Source organism: Corvus brachyrhynchos, unplaced genomic scaffold (assembly GCF_000691975.1).
Source record: "Corvus brachyrhynchos isolate BGI_N302 unplaced genomic scaffold, ASM69197v1 scaffold53, whole genome shotgun sequence".
In the NCBI taxonomy this organism is placed as follows: Eukaryota; Metazoa; Chordata; class Aves; order Passeriformes; family Corvidae; genus Corvus; species Corvus brachyrhynchos.
Window position 1 is genome coordinate 2,632,851 of NW_008237681.1, and position 11,856 is coordinate 2,644,706.

Here is an 11,856-nt window from a genome sequence, read left to right on the forward strand (position 1 = left end):
CAGCTGAACCTGCCAGAACACCAGCTTCTCCTCCTCACCCACACAATGATGGCATTGTGTGGGGAATCCAGCCCACTGCTCTCAGCCCCCTTTCTGCAAACCCGGCTACAACAACGACCCAAGTCAGGACCAAAGAGCTGAGCTTTTGGTGACAACCAGCCCTATAACCACTTGCACCAGCTGGATAAATCCAAATTGCTCATTTTCTATGGAATTTGTTTGCATGCTATCTGGCAACACCCAGAGACTGGGGGAAAAAAAAAAAAAAAAAAAGAAAGATCTCAGAACTCTATAACTGAGGTCATGAAACAACACAGGTAGATTCCAAAACCCACCTCTGAGATGCCACACAGTTTACAAAATGGAAAAGTTGTAAATAAGCTGAATATTGTCAGTGTACTGTTTTACACAAAAAAAGATGGACTGTCTCTGGAATTTTTCTTACAAAATACAAGTACACTCTGAAGATCAGTGTGATTTTGGAACTCTAACACATACACAAAGCCAGTGACCAGCTACGAGGCTTTTGTGTTTTGTGTAACACCCAGAAACAAACACAAAGGCACATTTTTGGGGGTTTTTTAACCACTTTGAAACTCTCACTGTGGTTCACAAGTGCCTTGTATGAAATACTCCATCCCCTAAAAACCTTAAATGATTAGTATATCAACACAAGCCACAGAACAGTCTTTCTACTACAGCACAATACTGAAGACTCTGGTAATGAATAAGACAGCAGGGTCACTGAAGTATTTGGCAAAGGAGGTTAGGAGGTTGTTCCCAGGTACCTGAAAAAATAATAACCAAGGATGACAGTGAGTGGGAAAAGAGGAAGGGAGAACAGGAGAAGGCACCAATCCCATGTGAGAAGACCACAGCAATGGTCTGACAATGAAGCCAGCTGAAGCCAGATTCTCAGATTCTGGAGGAAAAATGACAACAGATTGGGTAAAATAGAATACTGCAGATCAGAAATGATGTCATCATGACATGATGTCTGAAAGAACTGAGATTAGAGTTGGTGATGGCACAAAGAGAGCATGGAAAGTTCTGTCTTCATGAAGAACTCTGTGTCCAGGGTAGCAGTGAGGTGAGCAAGACGATACACCACGGAAATATGGGAGGGGAGAAGTCAGAGATAGGGGTACTTTGGAAATCATCCATGGGTTGGTGGCAGCTGAGGGAAGATAAAATTTATAGCGCAGTGTTTCCCAAATTGAACATCACAAGGTCATAGTCACTATCCACAGCTCTCCAAGGGCTCCTGGCTGGAAGGGTCTCAATTAAAAATATACCTCTTATGAGCAGAATATTGCCATGACATCCTCCATTGGTCTACCATAAAAGAGGTCAGTAAACAACTCTTTTTTAAATAGAAAACCAAACAACTGAACCTTGGGGAATAGCATAGGAAGTGGATAAAGAGCCATTTAAGGAGATATTGAAAAATCAGTAAGTAAAATAGGATGAAAATGTAGAGTTTGGAAAGCCAGGAAAAAGAAAGCCGGAAGAATCAAAGGAGGCCATCGACCCAAAATCTGGAGGAAAGAAAAATGTTCCTTGCATTAGATGAGACTACTAAGGATCACTGTGGCAGCAGTTTCACTGGAGCTCAAAGGAGAAAGGCAAAAGAGAAGGAAAAACAGAGAGAAAACTAGAAAAAAACCAATGGAAAGCCAGCACAGAAAAACAAAAGATCGGGGTCCTAATCAGATAAATATGATGTGAGCAGAGTTTTCCATTTGTGTTTCCCTTGGGAAACAAGACTGCCAGGAGTTCAAAGTGAAAGGTAAATGAGTCAGAAAGGAAAAAGGGGAAAGACTTAAGAAAAGGACCTCAGAACAGAGGAAGGGGCAAATGCAGGAGGAAAAATGAGTGAATTTAAGATTAACATCACAGAATGGAGACTGCAAATTGGGTGAAGAAAGAAGCAGGGAAAATAGAAGTGAAAAAGGAGAAAACTGCAACATGGTCAGATGAAAAGAGAAAGAAAGGGATTGGCTGATGTTTAGTCTAGCTTCTTATGGAATGAGGTTGCCTCTCCCCATCCCAACAGCTTCTGCACATGCTGGTCAGCTTCAGTGACAAATCTTGAAGAAAATAGAGCTCTTTGAAATTGCATGGAAATGTGTCTTCAAGGTAAAGGGGTAATAAATTTGAATTTCCTCACTACACAAAAGGCTGTAACACAAGTTCTTCATTATTATTGTTCCCTTGATTCACCAGAGAATCAGCACGAAACTGCAGCTCCATACCAATCAGAAGCCTTCAATGAAACAAAGGCTCTCTAATAAACTTAGGATAATCAACTGAAAGGCAGAGATCCACAGGAGATAAGGCTTCTTCAAGCAGCAGAGCTCAATTCTCAGTGTTTACTGAAACTTGCAAAGCAACTGGGTATTTTTTTGTATGAAGAAGGCTGGAGAGAGAAGAGGGGCATGAAGAACTGATATTGAGAACAGAGGCTGAAATTAGACTTGGAAACAGGCAGGAGACTGCATGGATACAAATCAGAAGTTCAAGGTGGCAGTTTTCTTGAAGTACAGGACCAACAGCTGATGGCCGTGAAAGCAAGTGTAAAGATGAAGGAAAAGAAAAATAAACCAAACAGTCAAAAAGGGTAACATTTTTCAGAGAAAGAGTGGAAACTGGCAACACAGGTTTCTGAGGCAGTCTCTGGTGTTGCAGTCTGCTGTCTGCTCTCTGCTGACATCCAGCTCACCACTTCTGTTGGTCAACACCTGAAATTTCAGACGAATTTCAACAGCAAATGTAATACCTGACAGTCCACCAAAGGGATCAGTGGTTGATTCAGCAGCCACATCATGTTCTTGCCATTTTCTGGCATTCACTAAGAAATTTGATTCAATCCATGGAAGAGATTCCACAAAACCTTAGTCCAACCTGTTGAAGAGCTAGCATCAACAAACCCAAATATTAACAGTCTCAAGCAGCCAAGTTACTGTTTTGGAATCTTGTTATTTCTCATAGACTGACAGGTTTTGTATGTAAATAATCTTTTTTTCTTCTTCTTTTAACAGCAGCTATCGTTAAAGGCTGAATTACTCCGCCTTGCAAATAAGCAAATAAGTGAAGATTATTTTTTGTTGTTGTTGAGTAATAGCTAACACATTACAAGATGGATTTCCTCATGTATTTTGACAAGTGTGATCTTGCTTTAATTATTTATGAAAATGCTTTGCAATAGGCCAGTGAAGGTCCTACAGTGTATTTTTGCATATTTTTCAAAAATAATGAACTTGTAGGGACACGTGACCTTTCTGCCACAGTCTGCAATTATGTCTGTGCTTAGAGGTAACGTGGGTGAGCAAGTGACACCACCACCATTTGCATGTTAGCATCTGAGTATGATGAGATTTCCTACTTAAGGAAATCAGCTACAGCATATTCTTTCCATAGTTCTTCCTAATAGACATTTAAATTTTGATAGTTTTGTGGCATCTAAAAAAAAAAAAAAAATACAGACAAGACATCCAAGAGAAACCTCAATATCAGAAAGAGGTTCTAAAACTGAGGTGCTGAAGTTACCTTCATTAATTCAGTATCTACAGTTATAAAATAGGGAGGAAATCAGATTTCAATCCTTTAGGTTTTTGTCTAATGACACAAACCCAGGACTATGATATTTTATGTAAGTACAAAAGGCCACTAGCATGAAAGAAGCTGAAGGTTCAAAGGATAAAGTAAAAATGGCCAACTACAGACTATCTGAAAAATATAACATTTCACAAAAATAAACCAGCAAAATGCCTTTTGTTAATTTATTCTCAGAACTTTATTTATATGGATATAGCACCTGTCACATTTTCGGCATGCATTAGTACTGTACTAAACACTACACATCTATTTTAAGCTAAAGGATGAAAATCGTAAGTCTTTTCTTCAAATGTTAAGAAAGATCATTGCACTAGGGTATGCTAACAAATTTAATTATGAGAGCATCTGCCTTGTGATACCTTTTCTTTAGCATTTTTCACTCCGCCGTCTTCCTTGCATGCATGGAAGTGCACACTGTTCCCTGTGTGCACACCTGCAGTTATTGCCACACAAACATGGTGTAGCTGACATTTCTTCTCTGCTGGGTATCTCCTCTTCAGACATTCTCTACTTTTCAGTGGTGTATTTTATTACTGCATCCTACAGACAGTCATCAATTCATGCTCTGACAATCACAGCACTGGAAGGCAGTTGGCAGATGTGCCAGCAATGAAGTCTGACAGATTAAATTTTGCAAACACAAACCTGCTAATCCTTAAATTCCCAAATTGATTTGAGACTAGTTACATAGCTAGAGACTACACCAAAAATTTCCAGATGATCAGATCCTGTTCCCAAATTCCACCCCTGAGTTGAGAGAGGTAGCAGCATGCAGAAAAAGGACAAGAGCAGCCAAGGGCCATGTGAGATCTCAGTGAATATCTGACCTACAGATGTACAATGAAGAGTCTCAAAAAGTTTTCAGTTTATTCTTTGATTATGTCTACAGCTATGACCACATTCTCGTGAGAGTCAGTACTTAAGGAAGTCCCTGAAAGGCATATTTGGCAGAAGTCATGAGGGGAATTAATTCCAAGAGTGGTGGTAATTTATTTGTCTTTAGTAATGAATCAGAATTAATTCATGCAAGAAAGTTACAGCTGTATTTGAAGACAATCAAGTCACACCAAACTGCGTTGCTTTATCCCTCTCCTAAGATGAAATGCAGACTTATAAAAGGAAAGGGAGATGATGGCACTCACCTTACATCCCTCACAAGCACTGACACCATAGTGATATCCAGATGACTTGTCTTGACAAACAAAACAGGGCTTGTAAACACGAGGGGGTGGAAGTGGTGAAGGAGGGCTCGGAACAAGTTCCTCAGAACTGGTGCTCTGAGTTTCAACTGCTACAAAAGAAAAAAAAAATGAATGATTCATAATAATTTTGAATAAATTACTACATATAACCATATTAAAAATATCCAACTGGCCCATATCTTTCTTTCCACAATAAACATTAATTTGTTTTTCCTAGTAAAATTTAAAGGGAGCTAAGCAAGGCAAATAAAGGCAGGACTACATCCTACAGCCTCAAAATTATACTTTAAAGTACCCAATAGTTTAGATGTAGGACACGAATCTTACCAGGCTCCAAAAAAGGACAACTTTGGGCTTATGTTCTGGTTTTAGCCTATTGAATCGTACGGCATCCATGTGTGCAGGTTGGATATCAGTCTTTAAAGGGAAACTGTGGAATGTACCCTTGTAATTGGTACCTAATCTTGGGAGAGTTTTTTAATCTCTTGCCTTTTTCTACAAAAGGTAACACCTACAATATGCAATTCTGACCTAGCAGGATAGCAGCACCTATCAAGATATATGTAAAGAGTGTGAGACCTGAAGTGAAAATTACCTAAACAAGTTGTCCTTTTTTGTTTTTAAATCTGTAAAACTAGCATAACCCAGCAACACCTCCTTACCTACCTTAGGACCTGAAACATCAAGAAACCTGGCAGAGAAAAAGCTACTTATATATTATGACCTCACATCCCCTTATTGCCTTAATATTTCTAGATGGTCATTTGTTTTGAGTCTGTTGAAAAGCCCGTTAAGCCCTTTCAGGGAAAGGACGTGAAAGCCCTACGATGCATGATAAGACATGTGAACTACATCTTTCCAAAACATCTGCATTAGTTTTCTGTGATACACTGTCATCATTCCTCACATTTATTGTGGATGTGCAATACATTTTCATGTTTCACCTAGCCGTCTGCTGCTTCTCAGATAAATCCCTCTAACTTTTCAACAGATATACAGGAATGACAAGATCTGTGAACTCAGATCTATCCAGAAATATTAGGCACTATCAGCAGAGCTAAATCTCCAGAGTACTAACAGCAGGCCCTAAAGAATATTACTCAATGGAAAATTCTTAGACAAGATTTACTGTACATGATATTTTTCAGATTACAACGATGATACATTTGTATTAAACTCATGATTCACTGTCAACTCGTGTTGCAGAATTCAGAGGGCATCACAGCACATGAGGCAACCTCTGATTACTGGTGAGAGAAGGGCCCCTTTCTGCCATTTTTCCTTGGGTTAAGCTAGTATCAACTTCAAGGACAGACACTTGAGATGAAAATAAATGCTAGAGTAAAGTATTAAAGGCTCCGATTTAAGCTAAGAAATACTTCTCCAATGGGACCAATTTATTTATATACCTAACAACAAGGAGGCTGTGAAAAAACAGGAAAGTAAAATAAGAAAAATAACACAGCTCCATAAACTGTGACATTAAGACAACGTCCAGAACTATACTCATCTTTTTCAGTATTAAATAAACTGAATTTGGCAAACATCTACATGTTCCTACTGCACCAAGAAAACCTTAATGAAGCTTTTTCTTAATGAAAACTCATATGAGAATGATCATTTCTTTTCAACAGTAATTTTTGGTATTTAAGAGAGATAGAGAGTGCTCTGTTATTGATCTCTGCACAGCCACCCAGCTTGAATCAATAATCTATTAGTACTTCTAAATTAAAGTTAGATTCATCAAATGCCCTTGAGAAGCCTCAAACATTCCTTACCTTATTTCATGCTCGTACATGAATTATGGTGGCTTCCAATTGAGTCTATGGAATGATAAAATTTTAGCTTTAAAACTCCAATACCAGCAGACAATGTGTTTTGTATTAGCTCATTCAACTCTCCCAGTCCATCTAAAAGGCAGTTTTTAGGCTCCCCATGGGAAAACAAGGTTGTGTCATTCAATAAAACAACTGCACTCCAGCAATCCTTCCGTGATTTCAGTTTGGGGAAAGCAGCCTTTGAGGAATAATACTGATACGCTTTTGTTTATTCATAATTTCATCCTGAACAAGCACCAGCATCCAATAGTAGTGTTCCAACCACAAACAGTATTGTACACCAGAGAGGTCTGTCAAGCACTGTACAAACAACAGGAGCTTGTGATACCCAGAAGAGATCATGCAACCAACTCAATTCATAAATACACAACACAGTCAGCAAGTAAAGTGTTGAAGGTACTGCTAGAGAATATTTTTCAGGACAATTTGAAAAGGTATATGATAAGGAAAGGGCCAATGGAAATCAGAAGATCCTCCCATATACATGTGCCACTAAAAGGACTTAATCTACTAAATATAATACTTGCAATTAGCTGAACAACTGCCTAGAGAGTTTGGTTTTTTGGTTGGTTTTTTTTGGTTGGTAGGTTTGGGGGTTTTTATTTGGGTTTTGTTTTGGTTTTGGGGGGGGGTTGTTGGTGGCTATTTGTATAAGAAAACCCAGTTTGGGCACATTCACTTTTGATCACAGGCAAGGTGTGCAGTTTTCTGGAGAAGGCTTGAACCCAGGTTATACATGCCTGACTCTTACTCCAGTTTCTGACTTACTAATCTTCCTTGGATTTAGCCTTATTAACTCTTTATTTGAAAATGTATGCAGTGCCTGCGCAGAAGTCCTGTGCAGCATCCGTAGCAACTCATGCTCAGCAGGTATAAAGTGCTATTTTTGCAACATGTTGACGGCTAACGGGTGCATGACAGCAGAAGCTGCTTTCTTCTATGCATGTCTACACAAGCAACCAGGAAAAAAAGAAAGGATGGGGGGTGGACAGCTGACTTTTCCAGAAGAAGCATTTTTAAATCAGTCTTACAATTTTTAGGAAGAATTCAAGGGGGGAAAAAAAAGAGAATCAAAAAAAATGCAACAGCTTTCCATGCCCTGCTTTCTTGTCCTGTGGGATGTGACACTTCAGGATCCCTACTCACCTGAGACAACAGAGCCTCAGTGCTGTCACCCAACACCTGAATGCAGCTTAAGCACACAGGGACTCTCAAACAATCGGTCACTTCACAATTCCTAAAATGTCTGAAATTTTTCTAAAGGTTAGATAAAGTAGCAGATAAGATCTTTAAAAGCACAGCGTGCTTTCTGAGAGCTAATTTACTGCCAGCTAAACCGTGTTGACAGATGGAGAAGGTATTTTATTTTGAGACCAACTAGAAGCAGGCAGGCACCGCAAAATGCCTCGTGTTCTCCTAGAAACTTAGATTATTAAGCTTGCATGTTAATGCACACTTTGGACAGTTGAGTTTTAAAAGAGTAAGAAGTTGTAAAGCAAATGGCATTTCCTGGATAGCCTCAAGGGAATTTTGAATACTGAGCTCAGGGTCCCTGGTGGGAAGCAGCAATTTCAGCTAATTAGGGTGAATAGCAAAGTGTTGCATTTGGTCAAAACATTCTGTTAACCCTCATTTTTGTTGGCACCAACAAGAGTCTGGATTTTTTTCCTTTTCTTCTTTTTTTTTTTTTTTTTTTTTTGTGAATTCACTGCAGGAGTGCAAGGCACTCAGCTCACATACATTAGGCAGAAAGTCAAAGGAAACGCCAAAGTTCAACTAAAGTACAAGTAATTAGAACCAGATTCTCTGCTGCTTGTATGTGTGCATTTGATTGTAGAAGTTATTTATAAGCCTCCAAACATTTGAAAAAATAACTATATACTGTAGATCATTTAATTTTTATGTCTCGTCTGGAAAAAAAAGTCTGCTTTTAATCATCTTCCAGGAAAGGGCCAGGAACTGGGAAAGTGGGTCTCAATTGTTTCAATACAAATTTCTCTCTTTCATGTGCCACATAAAACCATACTATAAAATTAAATCCAAAATATCATTGACTTCGCCCCCCCTCCAATTTTTTTTAATAAAAAACTTCTTTGAATTTGTCATGCTTAAATAGTTTGCATTGTTATGAGGGTTTGGGTTTTTTTAAACTCTTGTTTGGAAGACAGACAAGGGGAGAAGAAAAAAAAAAAGAGTGAGAGAGAAAGAAAACATTATTGTGGAGACTTGCCAGCCTTGACTTAGTAACCTGGCCATGACCCTCCAGCGAGTGTGTGTTTGACCCGGTCACACATGACTCTAGCTGCGTACTGTTGCTGGGTTATAAGTCCCAGATATTTTTACCATATATACAACAGGTGGGGATCACAGACAACAGAAAGAGGAAAACAAAGTCTCCCCTTGTGGGAAGACTCCCATTTTCTCCCTTGCAAAGAAAAAAAGTACAAAGCAAAGAAGTTGTGCTACTACTTCAGTACTGGCACTTGCTGTGCTGGATCGTTGTTTTTCCTGGGAGATGGACACACAGAGGTGGAGTGGGCTGAGGGCAGGAGGCCCGAGGAAAAGGCTCAGGAGAAGCCATGTGCAAATGTTAATCAACACAGAACAAATTATCACAGTCAAAACTCTTTCCTTATAGAGCTGGTATGCATCGAAGTTCAGGAAGGAATGCTTTTTATTACAAGTGAACACAACATACCTGGATTAAAACATACAAAAACTTCAGATTGAGATACTATTACCAGGATTTTCAGAAGCACTTAAGAAAGTTTGTTTTCCACATTTGAGGGTTTCTTTTTTATTTCTTTTAGCTGCACACATCTGCCTTAAAGCTATGATGTTAAATATATTTATTCTATTCTAATACTTGGTTACAATTTTTCCAGCATTAATTTTAATCAAGTCATGCATCTCTACAAGACTGTCCTTTAAAAAAGGGTGGTATTCTGGATGAAAGCCAAAGAAATCCTCTAAAGTCTATGGGTTTGCATTTAGTCTGAAAAGGGGCATTCTACTTTCAACAGGGACATCAGAAGATGAAACTCCATGACCTTGCTTCTTTTTGAGGGAGCCAAATCAAAAATGATCCTTTTCTGTTATTTTAAAAGCTAATACAGTATCTAACCGGTTTTCACTATGTGCTGCTCAGGATTCATACAGTATGATTAAAATAACAACAGAACTAGAAAGAGGTAAAGGTTACAGAGCTCAGAAGCCCAGTCTCCAAGGACCAGACTAATGGACAAAACTGCATGCAAGGTCACCTAAAAGGAGTCTCAGACCCAGGGCACTTTGAGGGCCATGCAAAGGGCACAGGCTGCTGCTGCCAAAACTATCTCAGACAAGGTGCAAGTCCCGATAGGCACAGCTGAGTTGGCAGGAGTTCTGTAAAGCTGAAGTACTTTTGCTGCTACAACTCTTGTCAGCTAAAGAGCGATAGGGACAGCTGGCTTCTGTCCTGAAGCATCTGGGAGAAGAGGGGTCCTGAACTCTGCCCTCCGCCTCAGAGCAGAAGAAGCAGTGAAGCACACTCTCTGTTCCGAAATCCTCACCCTAATGAAGTTCCAAGTACAAATTTGGCCATTGCTCCACTGCAGCCAGACATACCATCAGGACAGTATTTTCTTCCCCCACCCTTCCGCATCTCATGCATTTAGACAGTGCACTATTTTGGGCAGGGCCTCAGAATGTGCTGTACAGTAACTGGTGCTGCAGGACCTTCCAGTGTTACTCCAATTCAAATAATGGTAATGTTCATGATCCTGCCAAGTCGAAAGATATTTGAAAGAATAAACCCTGAAATCCACAGCCTTGAGGGGAGACATTATTTGCAAAGCAGGTCCTTAGAGTCCTTTCATTTTAACTATTGTAGCATTTCAGTGTTAAAACACAGACTAAATTTAAAGTATGATTCAAATAAAAGAAAAGCCAACTTCTTCATAGTCAACAAATGCCTTTGCTGTGTATACACCAAGTTGTATTTGTCAACTGGAATGACAGAAAAAAAGTGTTTACACTCGTCTGTTGCATCTTCACCGGTTTAGAACTGGGAGAGAGCGAGCTGCATCATATTCCTTCATGCCTTTCATCAACAAAATTGCCAAGTTTCCATTGCAAATCTGTAACGTTAACCAGCAGAGTCATGTAACATAAGTCAGTGGAGTCAGTGGATACTGATCTTGACCATACAACAGGAGTGTAGCCCTTTGAAACCTGTATTCATATCAGGGGATTAGGGCCAAGAAATAAGTTTAGTATCCTACTACCAGCATAGCAGAGCTATCCAGATTTTTTTGCTCTAAGTCAGATAACAACAGCATCTACATTCTGGTTATTTTTCTGTTCTACTCTCACAATATAATCTCTGTTACTTAGCAGCTAACTTCTTCACAGATATTATTATTCCCCATATAATCTTAATCAGTAGCCCAGTGAAGAGCAGGGATCATTTAGTACCATATTTTTCTGTTATGACACAATCTGGCCTCTTTATTAATCCATCAGTTAAACATGGCAATTCTGTCACCTGACTTTATGCTGGCATTTAATACGGCACTTCAAGAGATCTCCCGGAGTGAGATTCCTGCACAGATTCCCTGAGTGACTCTCCTCAGGCCCTGCTGTCCCTGGCCACACAGCAACACCAGCACCGCTTCTGGTTCTGCCATATTTAGCAGCATGAAAGATCCTGCTCTCTTCTACCTATCTGATCTACAAGCATGGTCCCTGCCACTCCAGTATGTGAATAACCCATGAGCATTCATATTTGTACCTTTTTAACACCTAAGTGAGATAAGGGAAGAGCTATTCTTACTTTACAGACGAGAAACAGAAGCACTGACAGTGAAAGAGCTTTATTTGCTTGCATCATAAATTCCTAGAAAAATCCAAGCAGTACCCAACTGGGATTTTCAACAGCAACTGAGAATCCAGCTGCCTACAGCCCTAAGCAGTGTCCTCAAAATATAGCCTTACATGTCTTGCCCTAGGTTTCACGTGCGATATATGACAAAGCAGGGAACTCTGTTAAGTCTGTGCTCAGTCCTTCTATTGCAGGGGCTCTGAAGCACCCCCAAGTCTGCATGTGCACCCCACTCACCTGCCCACTGTGAAGCAGGGCAGGGCTGGGTGCCTCCCGCCTCCAAGAACCACTGCTGCTGCCAGCAGAGAAAGCCCTGCCTTCATTTTCTGATCTCACC

General features: G+C 39.8%; 1 protein-coding gene across 12 annotated transcripts in view; it reads right to left on the reverse strand.

The window, feature by feature from the left end:
• The window catches only part of RARB (retinoic acid receptor beta), a 324,550-nt gene that overhangs the window by 63,998 nt on the left and 248,696 nt on the right, over positions 1 to 11,856 (reverse strand). For 9 of the 12 annotated variants that reach the window (XM_017732112.1, XM_017732111.1, XM_017732107.1 and 6 more), the window contains one exon: positions 4,761 to 4,909. In XM_017732112.1, coding sequence (XP_017587601.1) covers positions 4,761 to 4,909 — 149 coding nt within the window. The remainder of the gene's footprint in view (positions 1 to 4,760; positions 4,910 to 11,856) is intronic. The other 3 variants (XM_017732113.1, XM_017732115.1, XM_017732116.1) reach the window with 1 other exon arrangement.